The 27,459-nt window shown below is 40.9% G+C and overlaps 1 protein-coding gene across 1 annotated transcript in view; it reads right to left on the minus strand.

Annotated features, from left to right (window-relative positions):
- ITGAV (integrin subunit alpha V) overlaps window positions 1-20,162 on the minus strand; it is a gene marked incomplete at both ends in the record, with an annotated part of 39,711 nt that extends 19,549 nt beyond the window's left edge. Inside the window, 7 exons of the mRNA XM_079538947.1 lie at window positions 746-871; window positions 1,945-1,990; window positions 3,602-3,663; window positions 5,017-5,131; window positions 5,619-5,710; window positions 16,774-16,901; window positions 20,011-20,162. Coding sequence (XP_079395073.1) covers window positions 746-871; window positions 1,945-1,990; window positions 3,602-3,663; window positions 5,017-5,131; window positions 5,619-5,710; window positions 16,774-16,901; window positions 20,011-20,162 — 721 coding nt within the window. The remainder of the gene's footprint in view (window positions 1-745; window positions 872-1,944; window positions 1,991-3,601; window positions 3,664-5,016; window positions 5,132-5,618; window positions 5,711-16,773; window positions 16,902-20,010) is intronic.
- Between the last annotated feature and the right edge of the window lie 7,297 nt (window positions 20,163-27,459).

The following is a 27,459-nucleotide window of genomic DNA, read 5'->3' on the forward strand; positions in this document are numbered from 1 at the left end:
CTTTCACCTCTTTTAAGACTTTTCACAAGTCTTGATGCACAAGTCTCTTGCTTCACACTGAAATATAATGAAACAATTTTTTGCCTCTGAGTAGATTAGATGATGAACAGTTACACAAGCAGACTGTAACTCATCAGCTTCTGCGTGAGAAGACAAATTCAGTGGGTGAATTTAACAAACTTTGTATACCAGGTCTTTTATGATGAGAAGTGTTTCAGGCAGTTATTTAGAATGAGTACCTGGGAAATGTCCACATTCACCCTTAATATTTTTCTGAATGCAGTTAGACATAGGTAAAGCTAAATGGTAACTTCCTACTTGTCAAAGGCAATCTTCTCATTAGCGTTCTTTACAAACATGATTCTGTCCCATTTTTGCTTCGTTTTGATATGTTATTTAGAAACAACTACTTTTCTAAAACAAATAGCTACATGAGTAACTTCCAGGTAAATATCATACCTGATAAATTGTATTAGGCCTAAATTACAGAGCACCAAAATGTACAGAAATAGTCCCGTTTATTTTGTGATCAGCTGGTTTTTGAGTCAAGATTATGGCAAGGTAACTAAGCTTCTTTCATACAGACATTACAGCATTTTTGGCTCTCTTCTTATCTGCCAAAATTTAAATTAATACTGTGGTCTACAACTTAATAGAAAGAATATGAATAGCACAAGAGCTTTCGTGTTTGTTTTGTTTGATTGTTCAAGTACAACAAGATTTACCTCCCTTTCAAACTACATACCCAAGTAGCTATCATCAAAAGCAGCACTAGCAGGTCTGGTTGCTAACTGGTCGTCATATTTTGTACTGTAGACTTTGGAGTCATATTTAGCCACAATCTCTGTCACTCGATCAGAAATGAGCTGGCCTAAAGATACAGAAAACAGCTTAAAACACATGTGCACACGTACAGTAAACAAGACAGATTTATGAGATACTTGCTTATAAAGCAGCAGCTCTTCCACAATACTGATCAGAAAACAGCCAACAGCAGCAACACCAGAAAGGATAAAAATGGAAATCTGGATCCTACTGCAGCAAAGATTTATGCACATATTTAATCAAAAGCTCATGACATGTTTTCACTGAAAATAGAAGCCACTCCTATATGTAAGGAAGGACTTGAATGATACTGCTCAGTTAGGTAAAAGTAAGCATATGCTTGTGCTATTTCAGAACTGAGTCATCCCGCTCTTGTCTCAATTCCATAGAATGAGAGCTTAGTATGGCAGTAAACAAGCTATTAACAAGCTAGTGCTTTACTGCCTTCTTCCTGTTCTCATTTCACTAGCCACTAGATGGTGACTTCATCACATTCCTTTCTTTGAGTTTAAAATTAGATTGTATTGCAAGACATTTTTTTCCAGCAGAGCACTGACTTCACATTTCCAGATGTGTATGCAGCACAGGGACAACTACTCTTCCAGCATCTCAGAACATGGGGTAAAAATACAGTTTTCAGAAGTATGCTATTGCTATCTTCTGTTCAGAGCTGAGATTTTTCTTCGGTAGTAACAGAAGAGAATAAATAGTTCTAACAGATGAATTTGAATCTTTGCCAGAAAGCAATAAGATGAATATAGGTACATAATGTATATCGTATTCTGTCTGCAGCTGAATTTCAATCATTTCATTTGGTTTGGAGTTTTGAACATAGAACTAGAAAGAAGTCTCTTGTGATGCCAAGTCTACGTGTTGCCTGGCTTTATACAGAAAATCTTGTAAATATTTTGGTATTTACATTATAAAATGAAGGCAACAGATGTTGGCAATTCTGTCCTGGTTGTAACAAACATCTTCCAAACTGAGGGCTGCAGGTAAATACTGCAAGACCCAGCAAACAAGTACTCACTGAAGCCCACATTAACAAAATATGAATGAAAAGATGTTAAGAAAATTGAAGAGGTCATCCTATTCTGTAACTTAAACAATGTATCTTACCTTGCCAGTAAAAACTGCCAGGTCCTCCAAGCAGGACTCTGTCTCCCTTGGGGGAAAAAGTAAAAAGGGGGAGGGGAGGTAATCTTCAAATTAATTATTTCTAGAGACCAAGAGAACACGTCCTGTATTCATGGGAATCAAATAACCACATGCAAATACATTGCATGTAAATAAACCACATGTAAATAAGTTGTAGCTTCACTGACCCCACCACTCCACCCTTCACATTTTTTGAAGGAATGATTGATTAATCCTAATTAAAAATGTATACACTGTAGAACACTAAGATAAACTACAATATCACTTCAGTGACTTGCTTCTCTATATCATCCATCTAAAATTATCAGCGTCATTTTGCTTTTCGTTTTAGTAGAACTTCTTATCCAAGTAAGGCAACAAACATATTTGGGGGAGAGTATAAAGATTGCTACAAACCAATATGATTTTTGGCCAATACACAAAACTAGACTCATCTTCTGCCCCTCTTTTTTCTACAACTTCTTGTTAGTAAAGTTTAATTCAGAAAAGCTGTAATGTAATTCCGCTAATCCATATTCCTTGGTAGAAATGCAGTCCACAAACCATTTTAAGCAACTTGAACCACATTAGCTATCCCAGTGCTGGGAATTTGCTCCATAAGTACTTTACTCAATCAGACCATTGGCTTTGCTACATAACTAAGCCACTTATCCTCATTTTCATCTAAAAACCTCCCACATTCACCTCTCAGAACAAAATAGGTCAGAGATTTGGAGACACCAGTCTTGCCAACTCAGCTAGGGAGGTGGAGTGGAGCCCAGCATTTGTTTTAACAGGAGCTAGAGTCTGCACAGTAGTCCTGAAGGGTACAGGCAAAATAAATGAATACTTCTAGGCCAATATTTACACAGTCTGTGGAGCAGAAACAAGGGTGTCTTCAGGCAAAGAACGAAGGAGTATTATGCAATATAAGGTTTGAAAAACCCAAACGATTGCCACATCGCAAATGGGTCTTACCAGGCCCAGATAATGCTAAACAATTTAAGTGATAAAAAAAAAATGATGATAGAAGAACTATAGTTAGTTCTGAGATTCAGGCACAATTTTATTGTGAGCAGATTTAAAAAGTTATTCTGAATTAAAAATATAGGTATATTAAAGGGAAGGAGAATATACTATAGAAAAAAAATATAATAAAGAGGGCAAAAAAAGTCTATTTCTCCTAGTCACTGAGAAAAACAAAGCTCCATTCACAAGAATGCTGTCTACAAGTTCCTTTCAGCAGTGAGTTACTTTTCCTCAACAAGTACCATTAGCCAGGCACTTGTCCTTCCAGAAAAAAGGGTCTGAAGACGTTTTACCTGAGTACTAGCTGCAGCAAGGCTTCATAGCATGAGGCTGGAAAACTGGATTATTTATTTTTGACATGACTCCTAGAAGTGGTAAGTGAGCTGTTACGAAGGTGTAGGGAGAAACGTGTTTACACTACTGGAATGGTTTGAAGGGATTGTTTTTAGTTTACGAGGAGTTTATCATTGGCTTTCTCTCCCTGGCTGGACCAGGAATGGTGGTTTACATGTAGTTTCATAGTGTCTCTGCTTGTACACGGTCTGTATCAGGGGGGTTGTTAAATTGGAACCATCTGCTGAGTAACAGGAACTAAGTAACAATCACATACCTTTGTAAAGTCAATACTAAATCCACCTTGACAAAATCCTTGCCCATCTGCATCAATAGTGGCTAAAGAACAGATATAGAAGGAAAAAAAAGAAAATCAAAGATCAAAGTAGTAAATCAGGTTGTTTTGTGGATTCTTCCCAACATCTTTCTAGGTAACACTGCACTCCTGACCTTGAAGTTTGTAAACTTATTTCTCTTGAATTAGTATTTTCTCTGTACAAACAACTCACCATCAAATGCTGTAATACATTCAGGGCTGGCCTAACATGTATTCTAACCTTAGCATACTTTCCAGCCTATTTCAGTCTAAATAAGCAGCAACTGCATATTTCTTCTGGATTTAATCTTAAATTATCAAGAAAAAGACGTTACTTGTTTTATTCAGGAAACCATTGAAAATATAGAACAAGGTTTGCTTTTCTTATGGAAAAAAATCAAAATTGAAATGTAAATAACGATAGGATATTTGAAGTATTGCTTAAAAGAAAAGTTGCATACCTGGCTGAAAAAATCCCCACACACTGAGACTCATTTACAGCTGGCTTAATCTTATGACTATATAGCTCCAGAACAGAAATGCAGACACTCATCTAGAATCGTGACTAACTGAAGGTCATACTTTCTTAATTAACCTCTTTTCCTGTTGGACCACAATGGATTTCAACCCTGCTGTTCACTAATGACTTGGGGAAAAAAAATAAAAACAAAACTTTATGCAAGTGCTCAACCTTTAGACTTGCATAGTAGGAAAAAAAAAAAAAAAAAGAAAAGAAACATAGGGTTATAAGCTTTTGAACTGTATACCAACTCAACTATACAGTAAGGATGCAAAGCATTTGGAGAGTAAGACTCAGCATTGAACAACGAATGTAATTAAAACTGTGTCATCATGTATATACACATTCATGGAAATCAGAAGCTTCCTCTGCATGATTTTGTGCAAGTGAGCTTTTTCTTTAAGCTGCATGAATAATTAAGCTTCAGAAATGTCTAGAGATGGTCGTCAAGTGCCAGATGTGCTGTCCTAATGTTATGCCAATCAGACAGCTGTGAAGAGCATAAAGTAAAAAATTATTATGATTACTGCACTGGCTACAGAGGAACATCCACGTCTTGAGAAGAAGAAAAAAGGGCTTAGTTTCAATGTGAGAGCCATTGCTAGTGAAGTGGTCAATAAGAAGTCTGGCATCTTCTGGTTCCAATTATATTTGAATCAAAGACTTTCCTCTGACCTACAGTAGAGAAATAAGGTCTGGACCCTGATCATCAGTTGGAGAAGAATCCAGATATCTAAATGTAGTTTAGTTTATTTCAAATTGCTATAAGGGGGAAATACCTGTAAAACTTCTTGCTTCAGATATACACAGAATGTAACAAGAAAAATTCCTAACACAAGCACAACAAATCACTTACTTGACCTGCAGGGTGCATATTCCACAGATTTGGATCCAGTAAGCAGGTAACAAGTTCCCACAGGCTCTCGCTCTTGTTTTGTTTCAGTTCTCCAGTGATACAATGGGGCACAAGCCTAAGGAAGAAGACAGCAGTGAGAAAAAAAACTCCTTTTCAAAATGCTGGGAGGTGCGGACTAGAAGGACTAACACTATGGAATTGCCTTATTTTTTTATTTTTTTAACAGATTAGAAACCAAAGACATTTTGACAGATGCACCATGGATTATTGGAGATTTTGTTCGAGCTGAAATATTTATATTTTTAGAAAGAGCTGACTTAAAGCCAAAAATTGAGAAATAATATTTTCTTCAAGCAACATTTGTAAGGAGTTCTTTAAGAATTCAAAACACATTTTAACTTCAGAAAATGATTTCTACTACTTTTCTCAAAGCCAGAGAAAATTGCTACAACCTTTGTCTATGAATACTTTAAAATTCTGAAAAAGACAAATCAAGCTGATTAGTGAAGTATTATTTAAATTCTGAGTCATTAAGATCCTTCTGTATCTTTTCTACTACAATACAGCAGTACTGAAGCATCTGAAAAGCAACAAAAACTTACCAAAATTTTATCATTTTTGGATCTCACAGATGCTCCAAACCACTGATGAGACTTAAATTCCAGTGGATCATCAGGAGCAAAGTCTCTGTTGCCTACAAAGAAAATGAGGAAGAAGCATAATTTCATGGTGAACTATTACAGTAAAAATTTAATATGTTAAGTCACCGATTTTGCCACACCCAGAAAAAAGCAGAAAACAGTAACACTGGAAGACATCATCCTAGCAAAATAAGATTTAAAAATGACTTATTGATATTTATTTTTACAATCTAGGCAAAATGCAGCTATTTTTAGTATTGTAAGCACGCAACAGTTAGAGAATCTTTGACAGGAACACAGTAAATATCTCATACTTCAGATATTTGATTTTCAAGTCAGATTACAGCACTAGTCAAGAATCAGTGCCAAAGCTAAGTTAAGAATGTGCTTCTAGAAGAAACATTATCCTGATAAAGTTACGTTAATCTTCCCATTGGCTGGAGTCAGGACAGAAATTCATCTACTACTCTATTGAGTGTTAACATGCCTATGCTTAATGTGACTGCAGCATACAAAGGCAGCAATCAGCATTCTTACAAGTTGTGAGGCAGACAGTAATAAAAATGGTAATGAATTTGTTCATAGAGAGGAATAATTTCAGTTTTCTGTGTTCAATGAAGAAGTTTGGTAGGTGCAACTTACCGAGTGGTGTTTTGCGCTGTTATGAATATAAGAAGTCTTTAAAATGTTTCATATTTCTTATGTGCTTTCAATGGAAAAAGTAGAAACTTTCCCGGCCTCTTGAGAAAAATGATTGTAACGCTCTGAATTGTTATTATTTTTTAAAACGCCCAAATTGCTGGTTTGCAGTGCCTAAAAGCCAAAGAGTCCAAGAGTTCACCAGCCCTACATCACTTCCACAGACTGGAGGGGAACCCCAAGCCCAACCTTGTTATGAATCAGAAGTTCTAGTGCTCGAGACCTGTGACCACTTGAATCACAACTTCCTTGCAAGTCAGACACTTCAGAAAGCATGCTTTGTCTTGAGAGACTGTGTCACTTCCATTAGGAAAATCCCACGAAAAGTACAGTAAGAGCAGTTCTTATCTTCAATCGGCCAAAACAAGCCAAGACCTGGACTACTCTCATTTTGCTCTATTATCAGAACTACGCAGAAGTCAGGGCCAAGCACATAACATCACAGAGAACTATTGTGCCGTGTTTTCTTTCAAAGGTAATGAGAAAATGAAGAGAAAAGGAGAAAACACTTCCTTCTGCCCTCCCCTCCTTCACTTTCTTACTGAAAAGGTGCTCTAGACAGGGAGGGCCTGATGATTAAGCATATCTGCACAAATATACACACACTGTATACTGTCACAAGATGCTCAGACAAATGTAGTTTGAAGGTCTGCATGTCACCTCCTCACAAAAAAAAGACCTAAAGACTGCACAAATTATTTTCAAATACGAAATGTCTTGAGCACACATAGAAAGTCTCTGTTTTGCTGTATCTTACTCTTTCCTCGCCTTTAACTCATGAAAAAATATGGACAGTTTTGCTAAAGGATGCAGCTGCTCCCAGGAGTAGAAGTTTCCATGTGATGCTGTCCATACGTTCCTGCTGCCAACCTTTGTCATAGCCCTACTCCCTTCTGGCCACATACACAGAAGGAGCCCTATAGAAAAAAAGCAGGTAGATCAGGGCCAAACCCTGCTAACTGCAAGCAGAGGGAGGCAGTGCTGACCTCCTGGGGAGAAGGCAGGGATACAGGGCCAGGACTGGGATCTAAATCCTTTCTGGCAGCATTATGAGTTTAAACTGGGTTTATTCTCATTCTAACACCACACCCAAGGTTACACAGCCTAAAGACAGATTTGGCTTCTACCCTCTGTTTGTCTAGCTACTCTCAAATACAAAGCCACCTCTCAGTTTTACTTGCCAAACAAAGCACTATGCTTTAAAGAACATAAATCTTGTTGGGAACAATTACTTCATGGAGTTTTATGTCTTTGTCTGCTCTTGATATTCATGCAGCACTACCTATTTATGACTACAATGGAAAGTAGTATAACAGTTTTATACTGTAAAGTGGAATCCTATCCTAAATCTTATAAAAAAAGTGGAGGATATAGAGACTTCCAATGTCAGCTTCAAGCACTAAACAATAAGTAGAAGTAATGACCTTGTCAGAATAGCAGGTAAGCTGCCATAGAGCATTATCAGCAACCTGATTTTACTGTACACATAAAGGAATTTATTTCCCTCCAGTTTCAGTTGAATGCATCAGCTAAGACATAATGAGGTGATAAAAAAAGACAGATTATTGCTTAGTGGTGCCATCCATCCACAGACTATGGTGATAGCACTGGAAAGAGGGGAAGCAATTGTTCATCCAGCACACGCTGCCAGAACAACAGCTCTCCGCCTTTTCCCATTGTATTCCTGAGCTACAGAAGCTCCAGGGCTGCCCACACCAAGGAAGAGGCAACATCCAGGATGGCCGCAATGAAGAACTCTTCCTCTTCAGGCTTTCAGTGAAGACATTTTTTTCTACAGTATTTAAAAGGCCATAATTCTGCTTTACGTTAAGGATAATATTAGAAAACTGTCATCAAAATAAAACTGAAAGATGAGCAACAAGGCTTTGAGATACAGTCAGAAGCTGGCACAACCCCAAGTCAATTATGTTTCAAGTGTCATGACATCAGAAGCCAGCATCGTGATCTCTGAAAGATTAAAAAAAAAAAAACAAACCTGGAAGTTCATATAAAAGAAAAACTAAAAAAAAATCCATAGCACATACAGTAAAAACTGCTCCATTAGACACCTTAGCTAATGTCAGTGCCCATGCACATAATATAAAACACCTGATTCAAGGATAAAATGCCTCAGAGTGAGTTTATCCTGTATTCAGTGCTTCACTAGGTGAAGGCATTCTTTCCAAAGACAAGAATGTTCGGCTGGGGCTAAGTTTGTTAGAACACAAAAATCTAAAATCTAGTGAAAAAAACCTAAATTAAGTGAAATTAACAAATCTAAATCAAGTGAAAAATAATTTGGAGGCACAGACTTTTTGTCTGTGCACAGACACATAAACTGTGAATGTTAAAATACAGGCCTACTCTTAACTCTCCTTAAAGAGGAAAAGTTACTTTTATTTGTCTGCCCACTTCCCTTAAAAATTCCCCATAGGAAGCAAACCACAGAGAAGTAGGTTATGATTCTTTCTCCCAGCTTTAATTCTCCCAAAGAAATACTAATTTTATGAGGAAATCCAGAAAACACCTTGCCATCAAAAATTCCCTTGCTTTGAATAAGAAACATTTTGGGTTTCTGTTCTTGACTGGGGAAAACAAACAAAGAACACGTGAGTCTTCATTGGAGCAAATCAAAGTTAAATAAGGTTTATTAGCTTTACTGTGAAGCTAACTGACATTGAGACGGACTTTGATGTTTGTGTATTAGTAGAAATCAAGGGCCTGGTTTTGTTATTGTTTTATCATTGCAAAAGTTTTCAGTGGGGAGGAGAGAAGGGAGAGGGAAGAGAGCAGAGAAAAAAGCCTCCCCCTCTGTTAAAAACAGGAGCTGCTTTAAACAAAGCAAACTAATACAGATAGGATTTAGGCATACAGGGATTTATAAATCCAAGCCAGTGTTTTGATGTAACATAGTTGCCTTTACTGCTGTGACAGTTGTCATAGCCACTGATGTTTTGCTTCTATTTCTCATGTCCTTTGGAGTGTCTGAAGAATGCCTTATTTGTGCCTTCACACCAGTGCTGTACAACGTAAACCAGGCATTCAAGCAAATATGCCAACTAATACAAATTGGATTCTGACTTTTTTTTCTTTTACTTCAGAGTTCTTCTCCAAAAGCTATTTTTTAAGATTAAAACACAGCCATTCCAGGGACTCCTCCATGATGGCTCATTAATTCCAAGACTGTGTCATTTGACTGTAGGGTTGTATCTGAGAATACAACTTATGCTGTGGTTTTTCCCTTTGCTCCTTCCCATTGTAGTAGACATCATATGATGATTTCACATGTCTTTTTCAGTATGGATAAAAGGTTGCCATGGCAAGCCAACAGTGCTTTGTCTCATAAAATTCCCTCCTTGGGGAGGGGGTGTGAGATGGCAGTGATGGTCAAGGTCAGGAAAATTCTACACATGAGTGCTCCTGGACAGAGTAGCATCATCACTTCACTAGATTACATAAGATTCAAAATTGTCAACTTCAATACATGTAATTACAACTTGTGAAAAACAACGTGAAGGGATGCTAACTAGAATTAATAGTCTAAATCATCTTCCAAATGAAAATAAAAAGATCAAAAGCTTTTTCAAAGCTGATTTGCTTTTGGCTATCAGCTTTGGGTAGCTGCTGCCTTCTATTTCCCAATGCAAAAGTTACCAGTTATAAAGATATTACTATAAAGTGACAGGAGCTGTCTCTAACTTGTAGCCTCTCTGGTTTTTGTATAGTAATGACAGAACTGCACTCATCCATTTACTCTTGGTCTGGAGTGCCAATCTGAACTGAGACAACCATGAGACAAGAAGCAGTGAACTGAAGAAGCCTGGCTCAGTATCAGCGCGCTATAAGCACTAACGAAGTTGTAAACCTTAAATAGCCACCCAATTCACCATATTTCTGTCAAAATAAACTTCTTTGTAACAAACCCAAAGTACAGGATGTTGCCAGTTCTAGGTAAAAGGAAACACAATACAGCTAGCCAGATGAAAAACCTTAAAAAACATACCAGCGTACTATTATCATAAGCCAGAATTTGACACAGCAGAAAGCTAGCTATCTGACATCTAAAACCTCAGAGATTTCACCCCTAGTTGCAGGCAAGAAGGAGCAAGTCCAAGTTTAACTTCACCTGAAAGTCCCGGTGCCGTGAGGCAGCTGATGACTCACAGGGTTTAGCAACAGTGCTTTGATACTGGCTGAGGATACAGAGGAACACAGAGATTCCCACTACTCCCCTTCCCTCTCCTGAGCTATGAATCCTGTTTCTCTCTCTGGGCGGAGCTGGAACAACTGGATCTTTTCCTTTGCCTACTATAACTAAGAGCCTTTTTTTTTTTTTTTTTTTCCAGCTTGTCATACAGTTGGGATCCAGCTACCCAAACACAGCGCCAACAGCATTCATTCAGGAGTCTACCTAATCATGAAAGCATGAGCATTTTTCCACCCTCAGCTGTAATAACCAGCGGAGGAGGTTTTATATATTCTACCTCCCTCTTTTGTATTCACAGAGGTACTCAAAGCCCAAGGCTGACTTTAGTCATCCCAGCACACGATAAGGATAACAACTGAACTTCAATGAGACTGATGTAATCATAGATGCAGCAAGATAAAATCAGTCCATTCTACTACAAATGAATGCTCTTCACAAGATTTATTGGTTTGCTCTTGACTAAATCAATAGTGAAATCCCTGCACAAAGTGCACCTTAATCCCACTGAACCAATCTCCTACAAATGAAAAGTATTTGCAAAGGCATGCTATTTCCACAGGATACTTACCTATCCCCTAGTTCTTTATTCTTTCCCACTCATTCCACAGGTGGAAAAGAAGTTGTTGTGAATAACTGACTCACTTGTGCAGATGATCAAAACCTCAAAATACAAGCTCATGACACCCACGCAACTCATAACTTCCCTACATCAGCAGATCTTAAACTGTGCAATGCTACAGAATAAAGCTGCACCAGGCAGTTAAAATATCCACTTCAAACTAAATAGGTCACAGATAGATACAGCTATGCCAAACTGGTGGTTTAAGCTTGCGCACAAAGACTCCTATTGTCTACAATCACCCACTTGGGAATGGAAAGAAACAGAATGAACAAAAAAACAAAACAAAACAACACACAAGTTGGGAACATAAGGAAGAATCGGGAGGTTTTACTCTAATTTTCCTTCTCAAAAGCTTTTTCCCCCCCATCTTTTAGCGTTGGTCAAAATAAACAGTTTTCAGAGAATTTCATCCAAAAATAATTAAGACTAAGTCATTCATTTGAAACAATTCCGGTGTGTCAAAAACATGGAAAGCTGTAGAGAGGAAGAACAAAACAACTGTCAAAGGGCAAAATTGTAGGCGGGCAGAGGCTACTTGAAGTTATTTCTCCAAAGTAGTAAGAGCACACCACACAGAGCTGAACAGGACTTCAGCACTGGAGATGCTCTTTGTTTTAAGCATTCAACCATTTCTGTAAGACTCCCTAATCTTGCATTCTGAGATTTAACACAACAATAGGAAAAGCTTTCCACCAAAAGAAGGAATGAAAATTAAGCATTGCACCAATCTGTTATGCCAAGCATATCAGAAGAGCACAACAATGCATTATCTGAGCAGCCAGTGCTGTCTGTACTAAAAACAAAATCTGTTCAAGAAATCTGTAACTCATTAGCATAGAGGTTCAAAGTTGCTTGATGAGCATATTTTCCTTCGTAACAGTTTGTGGAACTGTCTGCATTTCTGCATTTCATCAGATTATTCTACGCTGAAGCTCTTGAAACAGTCTGAGCACCGCACTTCTTCTTTATGCTGCCATAACGAGCTGCACTTTCAAGCATCCTGTTCTGGAGCCGGTATATCTCCCAGTTATAGCTCTGATTAAAAACTTCACATCATCACAAAACTATTTTGTTAGTATTTTATTAAAAGACATGGGAGTAAGAAGAAGTGCTACTTCTACCAAATCAGTTCCCAATATTCTTGACAGATACAGAGCTAGGGCTCCAAGACAGAAATAAAATAAAATTATGAAGAAGACTGTTTCCTTTTGGATAGTAAGTACATAGGAAACTCATTTGGTTTACATTAATTTGCTACATATTGCTCACACGTGTACAGTTCCATTAATTCCAGCTGCTTACATGGGTCTCTGAAGAATTCTTTTGTCAAAACAAAAATTCAGAATGCACCCACTCTCTAAAATCCTTGACAAATAATCACAGAATGGTGTGGGTAGAAGGGGACCCTAAAGACCCCAGTTCCAACCTCCCACCATGAGCACGGATGCCTCCCACCAGTCCAGCTTGGCCAAAGCCCCAACCAAGACTGTGGGAAGGCAGAGAGGTGCATCTTTTAAACAAGTGGGTTTGGACTTCTCAGAACTGGTCAGTAATAGAAAAGAGGACTGTTATATTAAGTGCATTCCTTTTACAGTGAACCCACCAGGAACATGCATTTTCCTGAGAAGAGCTGCTAAGTAAAAAGACGAAACCAAATTTCAAAGAGAGGAACCACCTCTCCAGTCAGTTCTGTAGAGAATTAGCACTAGGACTCACAAGCCCTGCAAAATTAATCATACTAAGAATGCCTCAGCTAAATAGGAATAAAATACAAATTAAAAGAAATAATTAAAAAAACCAAACTCACCAACCAAATAACAGATGTGAAATGTGAGTGTAAAATATATAACACCTAGCAAAGAAAATGATCTGATAATATCATTTGTTAGACAAAACTGGGTCAATTTTGAATGATATGCTACCTTAATATAAGTTTCTACCAGCTGCTCATTCTGAAGAAATACAGTCTCCAACACATTGAAACCCTGAAAGTTGACAAAGATGGAAGGAAAAAAAAAAACAATTACTTTACATAACAGTTCAATTGAATTTGTGATGAAACTGTGGCAAAAGCAATAAGAAGTCAATATACAGAAGAACACAATGACAAGAAACTTCAGTTTTGTGACAGTGGCATGTTTAGCTACGGAATCAGCAAGAAAAACCGGAACCAGGCAAAGAAGTTCAGTTCTTATTCAACACTTTTCAGCAAGGTCTATTTCTAGCAGCAGGATAACCTGTTAGAGACACAGGCACTGAATCATATTTCAGTTTTCCATCAGATGAACAAACTCGTACATGTGAGGAAGCTTGCCTGAGTGGTTGGTTTCTTTTTAATTTTACTTCTAAGTGTAAAAAAATCTGCCTGAAATGTTTGTCCAATAATATTGCCCTTCCAAAGAAGAAAAAAAGTATTCCAACATTCCGGCTACATACACAAAAACACATGAAGCACAGCCATATGTACCTCGAATCTGGGGGCATGTTCTACCACACATTTGTTATGCAATTTTCACATAGTCATAACGACGTTAAATCAAAGCCAACTGATGTCAGTGCTAAAACTCTCAGAAGCCCCACAGCGAAGCATCTTTACATTTGGGAAGTGTTAATGTGTGATATAAATATTTTGCCTTCCAAAGCCACCATGTATACCAGAATGTCAAAAGCAATTAGTGTAATGTGCACACAGAAACACACGCACACAGGCACACATGTAGAACATACTCTCACCGTGCAGGGAGTTCTGGGACACCTAGGCAAAGGAGATCCTCCATCCCCTTCACAACTCTATCGCTGCTTTAAGTGAGAAAACATCCTACATACAACAGCAAAAGAACTTTTTCTGCCCAGCAGCTTAAAAACCATAATATATATTTTAACAAGGAATTTTCTGTTACATATTCAGATGAAAACATACATATATGTATATTGACTCATTTTCAGCATGAGAAATAGATAAGCTCCATGAATGGACTCCTCCTGTGAGGCACCCAGCTATCTCCCCTAAAAGTAGTTATGCACAGGAAGGAGGAAAACAAGCAAGACTGCAGGAGTAGGGACTTAGCTGACTAAGCATCAGCTCAACTAGTTACTGCTCTTCCCCAGAGGAGCTGAGGGTGGGTGACCAGCACAGCTAGCAGAAAGCAAACACTTGAAGAAACCCTTCAGAGATCAATATCAAAGATGCGGTACCTTCTTGCTACAGCTACATACCATAGGACAAATTCAACAGCTGTAAGTGTCCAAACTGCTGTGCTAAGAACCATATCACCAAAAGCAAGTGACAGAAAATAAAACCCATTTCTATTCAAGCACTGATATGCAACTGAGCTCAGTGTAGCCTTCGTACAGACGCAGAAGAAAAAAGATATTACAGCTTGAGGTAAATATTAATAAAGTACAAATAAAAATAAGGTACAAATTTACAAGGAAAAAAAATGAGGGGGGGGGAAAGAAGCGCCTCCCTTGCTTTACCTCTATCATCCACTACTTGTGATACAACCTGAAGGTCAGTGGGCATAGAAAAGGCATAGAAAACCTCATGCAGAATGTGACTTGCTCTTCGCTGGGCTGCACTGCTAGCACAGGGACATGGCCTCTTCTATCATGCTGTGCATGTGATGCGGTGACTCGGTCTGGCCCAGGCCTGCTGGCTGTGCCATCTGGCACAGGGGCCAGGAGGCACGAGCAGGGCCATGCCCTACAGCGGGCAGTTCTGATCATGCCAGTCCTTGTGCAGACCTTGTGCAGCCACAAACAGGAGGACAGAGATGCAGAGAAAGCCATGTATACGAACGCCCGCGTTATTTTCAAAGGGCAGGTTTCTCACTAGCTGTAAGCAATTAGAGAACTCTAAAGAAACCCAGCTAATGAATTACACAGAAGGTGTGCTACTTTCCCTATTAACAAAACAGCTAAATAATCTAAAATAGATCTGCTTTGTGTTTCCAGAGCTAAGCAATGCCTCTGCAATTACAAACCACAATACACAAATATTGAAGGAGTGATGGATGAGCTTGAATCCTTGCAGAGACTGCATTTAGCTATCTATAAAAAACCCCTTCCCATTAGCACTGTACATTAATGGTCACATTATCTTCAGCTGCTTTTTTCCTGTGAGTAGCATCATAAGCCTCCCCTGACTCCCAGTGCTACACTGTGAGTTACAGGCAAGCAAGAGTGAAGGACTGCACTGTGCTGGCATTAGATTTTGTCATTCTAATGTAGGAAATCAACCATTGTGTTACAGACAAAGAAAAAGACAATTTATTTTGTTTCAGAGCATTGATTATTTTATTACACTGAAATACAATTGCCCTTTTCACCCAGAGAATAATCGACAAATGCATTATCTCCCACTTCACTGCCACAAGGCTGGAATGAGTTAAAACATGCCTGTCATGAATCCTCTTAAGCCACTATGACCTGCTTGTTCTACTGCTACAACTCAAACGATTACCTTGTCCATTACCTAAATGGCAGATTATATGCAAAATGCTGCTCATTTGCTCAATAGCATATATCTTAAGCACAGCCATCAAGCAAAGCAGTGAGGCCTCTGTATCTGTTTATTGTGCCTGGCTTATGGGCGAGTCCACAGCAGTTCTCATTTGAGGACGCATCTGGAACCTAACCCAAGAGACTCATCTTTCCCTAAGAGATGCACTTCAGCTATTATATTACTGGAGAATATTATTTAGAGATATATTTGAGACAAATTATTCTTTAAATAAAAAAAAAATTTTTAGTCATCTGAAAGAAAGCTTTCTCTAGGCTGCTGCAGATAGATACCAGCTTGCATTTTGCGTGCATCACTATTTGCATCTCTTCTGTTTGTGCATTTTACGTGCAAGAAGCTGATAACATGTCAGTTTTCAGAAATATATATAAACACATCTGAGAACTCCCAACATCACCAGCATTCTGTGCTATATCTTGACAATGGGATTGAGCAAAAAGTCTCCTCAGTGCATTTGTACCTGATCTACAAAAGCTGAATAAACTTTACAGCTTTTGGACTGACAAGTCACAGCAGTGAAGGCTAAAATGAATTATACCCAACCAGACTTCAAAGCACAGGTGTTTCCTCCTCCATACCAGGCAGGTCTTGCTAATGCATTCCTAGGACACACACAGGTTTTTCCACTGAAACAGGCTGCTGAAAACAGGACTCAGCACTGAATGGCGCAAGCAGAAAAGCACTCCTGGTGCATTCTCACATGACCTGCCACAGCTTGTGGCAATCAGTGTGTGTACTAGAGCATGAGGGCTGAGTGAGATGTTTTATGTCAGTGTTGCTGCTGCTCAGCTCTGATACACTTCAGAGATGGGTAAGCAATGCCTCTGACCTGAGGCATCCTGAGAACTCCTATTAGTAATGTCACACGTTACAAAGCTACACCCAAGAAGAAAAGTAAGAAAAGGTGTTTTTTCCACAGTCTAAAGCTTATATTCCCAGTTTCAGACTAAGCTTCTGAATATTTCCTCATACACCACTTACTTTGCTATGAAATAAGGATAATAGCAATCCCTATATGCCCAGGAACACGGCAGAGCCCCTTCCCCTGCAGCAAACCGCACATTACCTGTGGAGTCGAAGATGATGGGCTGGCAGTTCCTGTTGGAATTCCAGTTACATTGCAGCACCTGGCCCCCTTCTACCACATTGTGCTGGGAGGTGTTTGCTTTTGGAGCTCCCACCAGAAGAAATATCCTGCAGTAAATTGAACAAATGAAAGTCTCAAAACTTCAGGCACAGACACTGCTACTTCATGACATGCTAACAGTTCATAGATTTGAATGGATAAAGCTTTTGCATTAAGTTTAAAGCCAAAACTACTTCAGGCGTCAGAGGAATTGATACCGGGCTTGGCTCCCTCCTTTCCGCAAGTGAAAGCGGGCAAACTAATTTTGACTTAAGAGACGAAAGAAGATAAAGAATGGCATATTCTGACTTGCTTGAAGGGATATTTAAATGAGATAAACACCTCTTATATTCTTTTATCCCCCTTTCAGAAAAATCTGCATTGACACCACAGAAGAAGTAGCCGCGTATTTCTGTAATTTAACAAAGAAATTGCCTGGCATCGTTTCTAGTTAATGCTGTATGTAAGAGTAATTCACGGAAGTTGGTCAGCATTCAGTGATGTACACACAGAACAGCAGCGCTCAGGAGGCAGTGAGCAGTGAGTCAGCCCAGCATCAGCCAACCCTCTGCTAAAAGCAATCACCAAGCACCCAAGACACTGACAGCCACAGACCTGCGCATTTATGAATCCCCACTGAAATTCATTACAAAATAATCATTTTCTTATTAAGATGGGTCACTGTACAAATGCCTGCTTATGTAAGTGAGGTCCACTCTGAGCAGGAACTGCTATGGTACTGGGTTCGTGCAAGTGGTGAAATGCAGAAGCTGCAGAGTAAGAAACAGATGGAATGCAAAGCCAGACCAAACAAGGCTATTAAGTTCTCCCAGGAACTCTCACAGCTCTCAGACACGCGACTCATCAGCACTTTTCTTAGGAAGTCCATCTGAAGCAGAGGCAGTGACATACAGAAGAAGCAAAGATGTGGAACTAAATGCTTCCTTTTATCAGAATCTGCTCTGTTGCGCTGCTTTCATTTAGACTGTCAAAGAGAGAAGTCTTCCACTCGCAGGCAATGTTATCTCGTATCAGATAGGGCAGCTGGTTTTGAAATAGGCATAGCCAAATAAGCTGGTTGGAGAGTGAGTCTCCTAGTAAATAGATCCAAACTTTGGCAGACTTGTTCTGGTTGTGATTGTTATCCTTCAGACTTCATTTTAGTTCTGAGCTATGTTTTTTCTTCTTAATACATGAAATCCAGGTATAAACACATAGAACCTTACCAAAGCTCAACTCATATGAATACCAACAAATGAGGTTATTTTTCAACTCCGCTTAATTTGCAGAACCTTCAAAATTCCCTGGTAAGGACTTGGTAGAAAAGCCAGACTTCCCACAATCCATTGGTTCCCCTAATGGCATTCACAGACTAGTTTTCAAGAGAAAGTATTTGAGATGCTTTAATGGACTTAAATGTTCTGTCTGGGCATAACAGAAAGGTCTAAAAATAAACATTCCTAATATCAAGTGAAGAAATACTTTAATTATTATAAATACAATCTATTAAACAAGTGGTAACTTGCCTCGCTCTTCACTCTTAGTTCATTAGTTTTGAGAAGCCCTCCAAACTAAATATTTGCTTTAAAAAAAATAAGTCACACTCATTTTAGCCTTTCTTTCATAACACAATCACCATGATGGGGTATATTAAGGTGGTCACCAATTAAAGACTTGCAGTGGAACTCCACAAAGATTCAGTCACCTCTTTTCCCAAAGAAAAAATAAAATAAAAATAAAAATAAATTCTATAATCAGAAACCAAACCAGTAGACTTGAGCAATTTGTAACACTATTGGCAAATTATAAGACCAGTGACCATCCACAAAGAAGACTGTACTCCACATACTTTGGTAAAGAGAGCAGCTGATGGAGATTTCTATTTCCATAAGCATACAGCAGCTGTGCTGTGGCACTACCCATCCCCTACACAGGGCACCAGCCACCCCAGCATAACGCTGCAGACAACACTGGGAACGCATTCGCAGCCTCTGCAGTCAGGTTTCCATAGCTGTGCTTAGAGGAATCCTCTCTTTCCAGTGCTTTGCCACGTGCTGATAAGGGCCATCAAGTTTTGAAATACACTCATACATGGGAACGACAGACTACAAAAATTGGTTCTTCTGTGTATGCAAGGCCTCTTTTACTTTGTAAGTCACACCTTCAGCCACTTGGAACTGCACTTACATCCTGAGTCAGGAAACAAAAAGCACCCAGATAAAAGACTGCCACCAACTCACGGAGTACGTTTTTCATACAAGACTCCTCAACGTGCTTCACACTGCTGCCTGCAGCTAAAAAACAACAGCTTGAGCTTTTGAGAGCCATTAACTCTGCTGTACCACTAGGTGATCCAAACAGCTTAATTGGACTTGAATTACTCGAACTCAGCTGCTTTTTACCTCCGTCCTGTAACGAAGAGGTTCTAAGCACAAGTTCAGAGCAGCGTGTAACGGGACTCACTCCTGCCAGGTGTGCGGGACTCAGGCCCCACCAAACGCCCACCACAGCCACCCAGGCTCAGCACGGCCGAGCATCCCCTCCCGCAGCTCAGAGATCCGCGGCACCGCTGCCTGCGGCCGGAGGCATCGCGGACCCCGCGCACGGAGCGTCCCGGCCTGCTTCCCAGGGCACCGATCTGACTGCGCCAGGCCGGCTGCTGTAAAAGCTGCGGAGCGACTCGGTTTCACTAAGAGATTTGATCTAAAAGGCAGCAGGGGAAGCCGACCAGATACAAAGTAACTTCTACCCATAGCTAAAGTCACGGGGAAAGGCTTCTCTCAAAGACACGGAGGAAGTCTCTCAGGCTATCTAAGACGTTCGCGTTTCAAGTTGCGAACAAACAAAGCCCCAGACTACGCTCACCCACCCGGGGCTCAACAGTTACCATCAAAGAAACGCGAAAAGGCAAAAGGGCGATTCCAACGGGAGAAGGAAGGAACGCGCCCGCCCCACGCCGCTGCCGGTCGCTCGGCAGCCGCAGATGCCGCCTGAAAATAAAGGGAGGAACGCAAATAGAACATATTTGCTTTTAATAACGCGCTCCGCGAGATTAAGATAGAGGAGATGTCGCGACACAGGCGAGCGCAGACGGGACGGCTGCCGGGCAGCGGAGCCGCGCGAAGATGCGCTTCAGACCCGCTCCGAGACCGTGGGGCCGAGGGACCGCACACTTACGAGGAGGAATCGGGAGCGAAGAAGTCCACGGCGAAGCCGAAATAGCTGCCTTCGGCGCCCGAGTACACGGCCGGCCGCTCGGCGTCCAAGTTGAAGGCGCGGGCGGCGGTCAGCGCGCAGCCCAGCAGCAGCAGCGCCCGCAGCCCGGCCATGGCCCGCGGCGCTCCCGACCCGGCCCCGCGCGGAGGAAAAGGGCGGCGCCGGCGCGGGAGCGGGAGCAGGAGCGGGAGCGGGCCGCTTCCTCTGCTCCGCGCCCAGTTCCCTTTTCTCGGCGGGACGGCAGGAAGGAGGAGCGGCATCATGTGGTGCCGGGGGCGGGCCCCGCTCCCGCCGCCGCCCGGCCCCTCCGCGGCCCGTTCCGGGCGGCTCGACGCGGCCTGCTCCGGCGGCCGTGCAGTGGGAAGGCAGCCCCGCACGCGGGTGGGGTCCGCGGAGCGAGGGACCGCCGGAGAAGGAAGCGCCGAAAGCCGCGCGGGGAGCCGCGCGCCAGCGACCCGAGAGTGGCCCGGGCGGCGGAGCGGCGGTGCTCGGGCCTGCGGACGGCGGGGCGGAGCCGGGCTGCGGAACGGCGGACCGCGGGGCTGCCGCTGCCCGTCCTGCTCCGGGAGGGACCGCTCCCGCGGGCGGCAGCCCGAGCCCTCCGAAGGACTGGGACCGCTCCCCGACGGCTCGGGGACCGCTGATGAGATATCGGACTCGGTTCGAGCGCGGAGTGTTCTGCTTTGCTTTATAGATCCGCGGTAGGAACTGCGCGGCGTACGGGGCCGGCCGTTCAGAGTGAGCCCAGCTGGCAGCAATCCTCACCGAAAGACGGAGAAAATAATAAAGCGGTCAGAGCACGTGTAGGCAGCCTCTTACGGCCAGAATTCGTGCGACGGAGCTGCCCGTTAACCCGCTGGACAGAAGGAACACCCTTTCATAGCCAGCAAGCATTCCTGAGTTTTGATGTAATCGGCTTCGTTCAGAAGCGTGATATTGAAACGTTGACCCAGGACCACTTAGCATGTTATTTTTTGCTTATCTTTCAAGGACTTATTGCTCTCAAAGGACCAAAGGACCTTCCCCTCTTCTCTTCCCCCTCACCCCCACAAAAAAAAGAGAAAAAAAAGGAAGTGTGCTTTGTCACCAATTGCACAATGAATCACATTTCAGAATTAGCATCAGCTTCCTGTTTATCTTGGAGGGCAAATTTACAGCACTGCACTGTTCTTGGTGATGCCTACTTAGTCTGTGTTCACTGATAGCCCATTGTGGTGGCACACACATGAAAGGAAAAAAGGGAAGGATTTCGGGGAGAAGAACTGAACATTGGGGTGATAATTGCAGTTTCTCACCTAATAGAGAAAGTTGCTTTAAGTAAAAACTTCAATTCCATTGTATATTGTTATGGTCAGATTTTATGAAAATACGCAAGCTAAAGTAATCAGTTATGAAGTCTCACAGCCTGCCTGTCTGCAGTCTGACACACTGCAGCACAAGGACAGTAAGGGGCCTGTGCAGGTAAATGCACGGCACTGCCAGAAAGAAGGACCTGGTCATTCTGTGTTGCTGTCAGTTGTTCTTACTGTCAAGTGATAATTTCTTGAGGAAATCAACTGAAAATCTATAATTTTGCCAAAAACAGGAGAGTTCCTATGCCCAGGCTCGATGTTTGTTGCTGATTTTCCTTATCTTGTCACCTCTCCATAGGTAAAATCATGGCGAAGAATAACTTTTATGATGTAGTGACTTGTCTCTCACAGCTGTTACACCGTACCTGATCAAAGCAAAACTTCAGATAGGTAAATAAGTTTCTAAATCTTAGCAAATACTAAAAGCATAAAATAACAAAATACTCAATACGTCTGTAGATTTGGCAAAAGGAGGATTTATTTTCTGTGTTTGATCATATACCTTCTCATTACACAAACAGCAAGGGATATGATAAGATTAAGATGTATGATATGATTAAGATATGAGGGCTGCTTACTGAATGGTAAATTTTGTCTTCCTAAGAAGTGGCTGTGCAGCACTGCTGCGTGCTGTCAGCGGATGGATAAGTGAAAAGCCAGGGGAGTAATTTAGCTGTGGCATACATCAGAGGTTGCTCATCCCCAAGGATACCTTCATCAGAAGGTTTCCTCTCCTCAACAGGACAATTTCTTCACAAGTCTATCTGCCCGCTATCACTGGGGCAGGGAATGCCGCCTGCTCTTCCCCTGACTCAGCTCCCACACCATGATGAGTCACACACCAGGATGGGGCACTGCCTGGGCTGCTGCATTGCACAGAACCCATCCATCGCTCCGGGCAGCCCGCAGCTCTCCTGCCTCCACCTCAGCACGGAGAACAGAAACACAGGCCTGGGGTGCACTTCCAGTCAAAGCATATCTCACTAGAAATTAAAACAAGCATTTTCTATTGCCAGAAAAAGTGATTGAGGCTATAGCCGGCACTGAGTTATTACGTCTGACAGAATCACAGACAAAGGAATGATGGCCCCAAAAGACTTTGTATCAGTCTAAAGCAGGAAACACCCTTCTAGTAAAAGTGTAATTTTTCCTTGCTAACTTGTTTAGCTCTCAGTATGACTAACAAGTAGATTAACAGCTAGTAGAACTGTGTTACGCAATGCAAACAAACAAATTATATGCTTCTATGTTTGCTCTACCGACTACTTTTCAATCTGCAGTCTGCTAAGGCATACAGCAGTGGAAAGTAGCCACTAGGAAGTGGGCAGAACAGGGACAGCAAGCTGTGACCTTGCTAGCTTTTCCTCATACAACTGATCATTAACACAGTTGAGTAAGGCTTTGCAGGATGCCAGGCATATTTGGAGAACTCATTGCTCCTTTTTAATTTTTCCTTAGCTTTCAGCCTGTAGAATGAACAGAGTATTTCAGAATATGTTTTTTTTTTTTTATTGCAATCCTGTGTTCCTCTCTCGTAATGTTACAGTCATGAAAGAAACAGCCAAAATCCCGTAATTCAGGATAAGTTAAAAATTTGCATTCCACAGTGGTTCTACTTAAAAGGCCCTGAAAAACATCCCATGCTAAGGGAAAAGCTTCAGCTTCTTAGCAGATCCAGCATTTTTCAGATCCAGCTCTACTAACATCTGGAGCACAGAATGGATTGCCACTGACTTGTTTGTTGATACTGTTGTTGGCTGGCAAAAGGCGTCCTTCAACCATAAGAGAGCTCTTCTCTTTTGCCACCCAGGCATTCAGATTCACAAAGCAGTTTAATTGCTCTGAGCAGACCTTTAAGAAGTAACTCAGTCTCTAATACAGCAGTAGAAAGCAAGCTTGACTAAAAATGGTCTTATCTTATTACTTCAGTGTTATTTTTGTCTAACACTCATCAACTAATGCTTATTTTCTTGAAATTCCATGAACACTGCAAACCACAAAAGCACCACTGGGTGAGGGGTGAGGCAAAACCACCACAGCTGTGTTGTGAGCTCAGGTTGTTGTGGTTCCACCAGGGTTCACCGGTCCAGAAAAACCCCACTCATTGGTTACTAGAACCTCTCAGGCAAAGTTTCCTCTAGCAATACGAGAGTGTCTATAAAAGCAGTTTCTAACTGGTGAACCACGCTCAGGGCAAAGTTTGAGATCTTCCAGTTGGAAAGGAAATGAGTCGGATCCAGGCTGTTTTCTGGTTTGCTCAGTTGTGATAGCCGCATTACCTCAGTGTTAGTCAGCGTCTCCTCCGTCCCCGCTGAGTGTTGCAGAATGCTGGTTACTCAACAGGAGTTTTTGTATGTTGGGATTTCAGATCACCCAGTTCAGAAGCAGCTCCACACAATCTACAAAGGGATTCACATCTCTTCTATCTGACAAAATCAGTGTTACAAATCCCATCTTCCTCAGATTTTAGTTTACAGATCTTTAGATCCAACAAATCAACTTAACCTGATGTGGCTCAGTAAAAACCCCAAAGACTTGAATATCTTTTTAAACAGCATTTATACTCTGGAGAAAAGGATCAAAAGGAAGAAATACAATAATATATGTAAATATGACCCCATTTCTTTTGGAGATAGGGAAAGCCTGGGAAGCCACCACACCAAACTCCAGCCAACAGGCGGGGCTGTGAAGCTGGGAAAACACATTTTGAAAATGTGTTGTGATGTGTACATAGAAGACTTCAACCCACACTCAGCTGTTACTGGAAAGCAACTCTACCTGGCAGAAACACATCTGAAATAGAGTTCTGCCTGGAGCAAGGAGAAATGGAATGCTTCTAACAGCCCTGATCTACAGGCACAAAGGATGGGGTCTTGTTTGTTTCAGTTTTCTTTCTTCTTTTTTTTTTTTTTTTTTTTTTTTTTTTTCCCCCTCCTTTATATTTTTATGGTTATCTTTTAAAACTATTTTGGCTTTTGCCTAGCCTGCGATGTCCAGGCGTTGGTTCCAATAGGCTCTGAGTTGGGTGCTACTGGCTGAAGAATTCCTGGAATGTAACTTCTGTTCCCCGTTTCTACCAAAAGAAATTTGCCAGTTAATGTTGACAAGTCACTAGTGATAGAATATGCAGACAATTCTTTGCCTTAATAAAGAGCGTATTTTAAAACTTCTCCCTTTTTTTTTTTTTTTTTTTTTTTTACCATCTATGGATTCTTGTTCCACTTCCTCCTGCCTCCCATACATACCAAGAATGTGCACCCATCTATTTATAGCACATATTCTGTCAAACTGTAGCTTTATGTTTCCTGTGTGGAGGACACTTTGTGGGTCACATAACAGAATCGCTCTTCACAGAAAACAGACTTTCTATAATGACAGGAAAAAGACTGGAGACCGATATAGGGCTGATATGACTAAACAGCATGCAGTTCTGACACCCACTAGCTCTTTATTCAAGGAAAAAGTTCACAAAGGTGAGGTGTCTGCAGTTAAATAAACCCCTCTGCACCCCTTACAGCCCGTCCCTCCTCAATTTCGATTCATCTGACATACTAGAGATAATGCCTTTATTATGTCATTTCTGACCAACTTAACTCTTCTCTTGATTCCATAAACAAAACCTCAGATTCCCACCACAAGAGCATGCTACTGGGCAGCACGGAGCTCCACAGCACACCCACTGAGCAGCCGAAGGCAGAAGGCAGCCAGCTGGAACACACGGCAGACACTCAGCCCATCAGCACAGAGCAGAGGTCAGGCAGAAAACTCTCTGCAACAGCGTGTTCATGCTTGGAAGGGAGAGAAGACAACAGAAGAAAGGGGTGAAGAGAGAAGATCAAAGGTTTCTTGCTGAGAAACATGGCTATTACCCAATTCATGTCTGAGATGTTAAGGAGGCATTCAGTTGCAGCCATGAAATGATTAAGTAGAGGTCAGTTCATCTTGTTTTGTTGTTGTTTTTTTGTTTGTTTTTTTTTTTTTAAAGTCTACTCTTCCCTACCCAGTTAAACTACTTCAAATTTAAATGTTTCCAAAGTTAGCTGAAATCTTTGTTTAAGAGCTTACAAGGAATTTGGATTATTGTGTAGACACACTACAGTAGTATTTTACATTCAATTTTGTGTGCAGTGTTCAGAGTGCAGAAATGACAGCCTCAGTGTCGGGATGTAAAGCAAGGAATAAAACAGGAATGGAAGTGAAGCGCAAAGAGGACCAAACACTCTCAGGTCAGAGAACTATAAGGTTTTAGATAACTTTCTACAACTGCAAAACGTGCTCTACAAGCATATCATACACTGAAAATACAGTTTCATTTTAACACAAGCCCAAGAATGTACAACTGGTAGAATATATTTCTCTAATGCCTTATTGTACAAAGAATACCATTTTGTCTTGTGAACTTTTTACAGTAGTTTGCCCCGTGTCTTTCCGTGTGCCCTACACAGAAATCTAGGAATGTTTTAGAAGTTGTATACTTCATCTTCCACTATATCTTGCTTTAAGAGTTCACCTTGACACTTTTCAAGTTCAATTTGGTTCAGTTTGGAAATATTTCTTTAGTTTCATGCCAGCCTTTCTCAAACCTGTGTCCAAGTATATTGCACTGCTTGAATATTCTCAGCCACAGATGCCTGAAGTCTCTTTAACACAAATGAAATGCTGGTACATATGATCAAAAGAACTGATTATTTCAATAATGCGTTATGAAGGAGCCTGTTGTGTTCACATATTAGGACTATAGCATCATAAATGAATAAAACATCTTGGCCCTGTTGCTAACACCAGCAACAGCCACTCTCTGTGAAAAGACAGAACTTCTATTGAAAGGCAGAAACTGGAAGTGACAGAAAATAAGCCAAGCTCACTTCTAAGCCTCTAATACTACCAGGGGTGGGGGGAAGAGAAAGGTGATTTGCAGATACCACTGTAAAAAGCACTTAATGGGATCACAACTACATCAAGCACATCCGGCACATTACTAGGAACAAAGACCATTTGCTCCACTAAAGATTCTGCTGATTAAGGCCCATTCATAGGAAAGTCTCATGCACTACTGGGGAGGTAAAGTTGCTAATTTTGTACACAAGTTTTTCTAGCATGGAAACGCAGTAAAAAATGGTATCCTTCAAACTGAAATACTTACTTATTTTCAGTATCACTTCCTCTTCTTGGCACCAAGTCAAAGCTGAGGAAGACATAAGATGTTGTTTCTGCTAAGTGTTTTCCCTGGAGATCAAATACTTTAAGTTAGGAGACATGTTCCAAACAAAGTGTGTCAGCTGCTTACAAAGCTTAGGCTGCTTGCTAAAAGATGCTGGAAATGTAAAGGGATTCAGAGGGGAGAAAAGGGAGAAACACAATTGAAGAAAAAAAAAAAAAGCCATTGAGAGACTCATATGCACACACATACACGAGATAAACTTGCATTTGAAACAATGAGATTGCTCATCTTACAGCTGTAATAAAAAGTGAGGGAAAGGAAGGTCTAACCTTGTAGGAATGTCTGACTGAAATAAAATAATCTGAAGTTCCATTAAGCTATCCCAAAGAAGCACATGAATATTAGCAGTTTATGAACTGTGCCATTATTTACTTGCAAGATAATTAAGCCTGCAAAAAACTAACACTTACAAAACTTATTTTATTTGGCTAATTATTTTTTTTTTAAAGGGGCATTCACTTGGCAACATAAATAGCAATCAGCCATCAGAATGTCCTACACAAGTTTTTTCAACACTTATTTCACACATCTGACTAAAGAATTGTGAAAGTACTCAGAAATGAGTGTATTTTATATACGCAAGTTCTTTTTATGCAATCTATTTGTGAAATGAACACAATGGGATATAGGAGAATAACGCATTGCCAAGGAGAACATCACTGCTCCATCAAATGTTAATTGAATTCCCCCTTGATAAAATACAGCTGAGAAATGTCATCCAGTAAGAAATGATCTACTAATTGCTTGCAGTGGAAATGCTGTGATGGAATAGTTAAGGTCAACCTTCACATTTAATTTTCCTTCTTTTTTTTTCCCAGGCATTTACCAGCCATGTGT

Source organism: Tetrao urogallus (genome assembly GCF_951394365.1).
Source record: "Tetrao urogallus genome assembly, chromosome: 8".
NCBI classification, from domain to species: Eukaryota; Metazoa; Chordata; class Aves; order Galliformes; family Phasianidae; genus Tetrao; species Tetrao urogallus.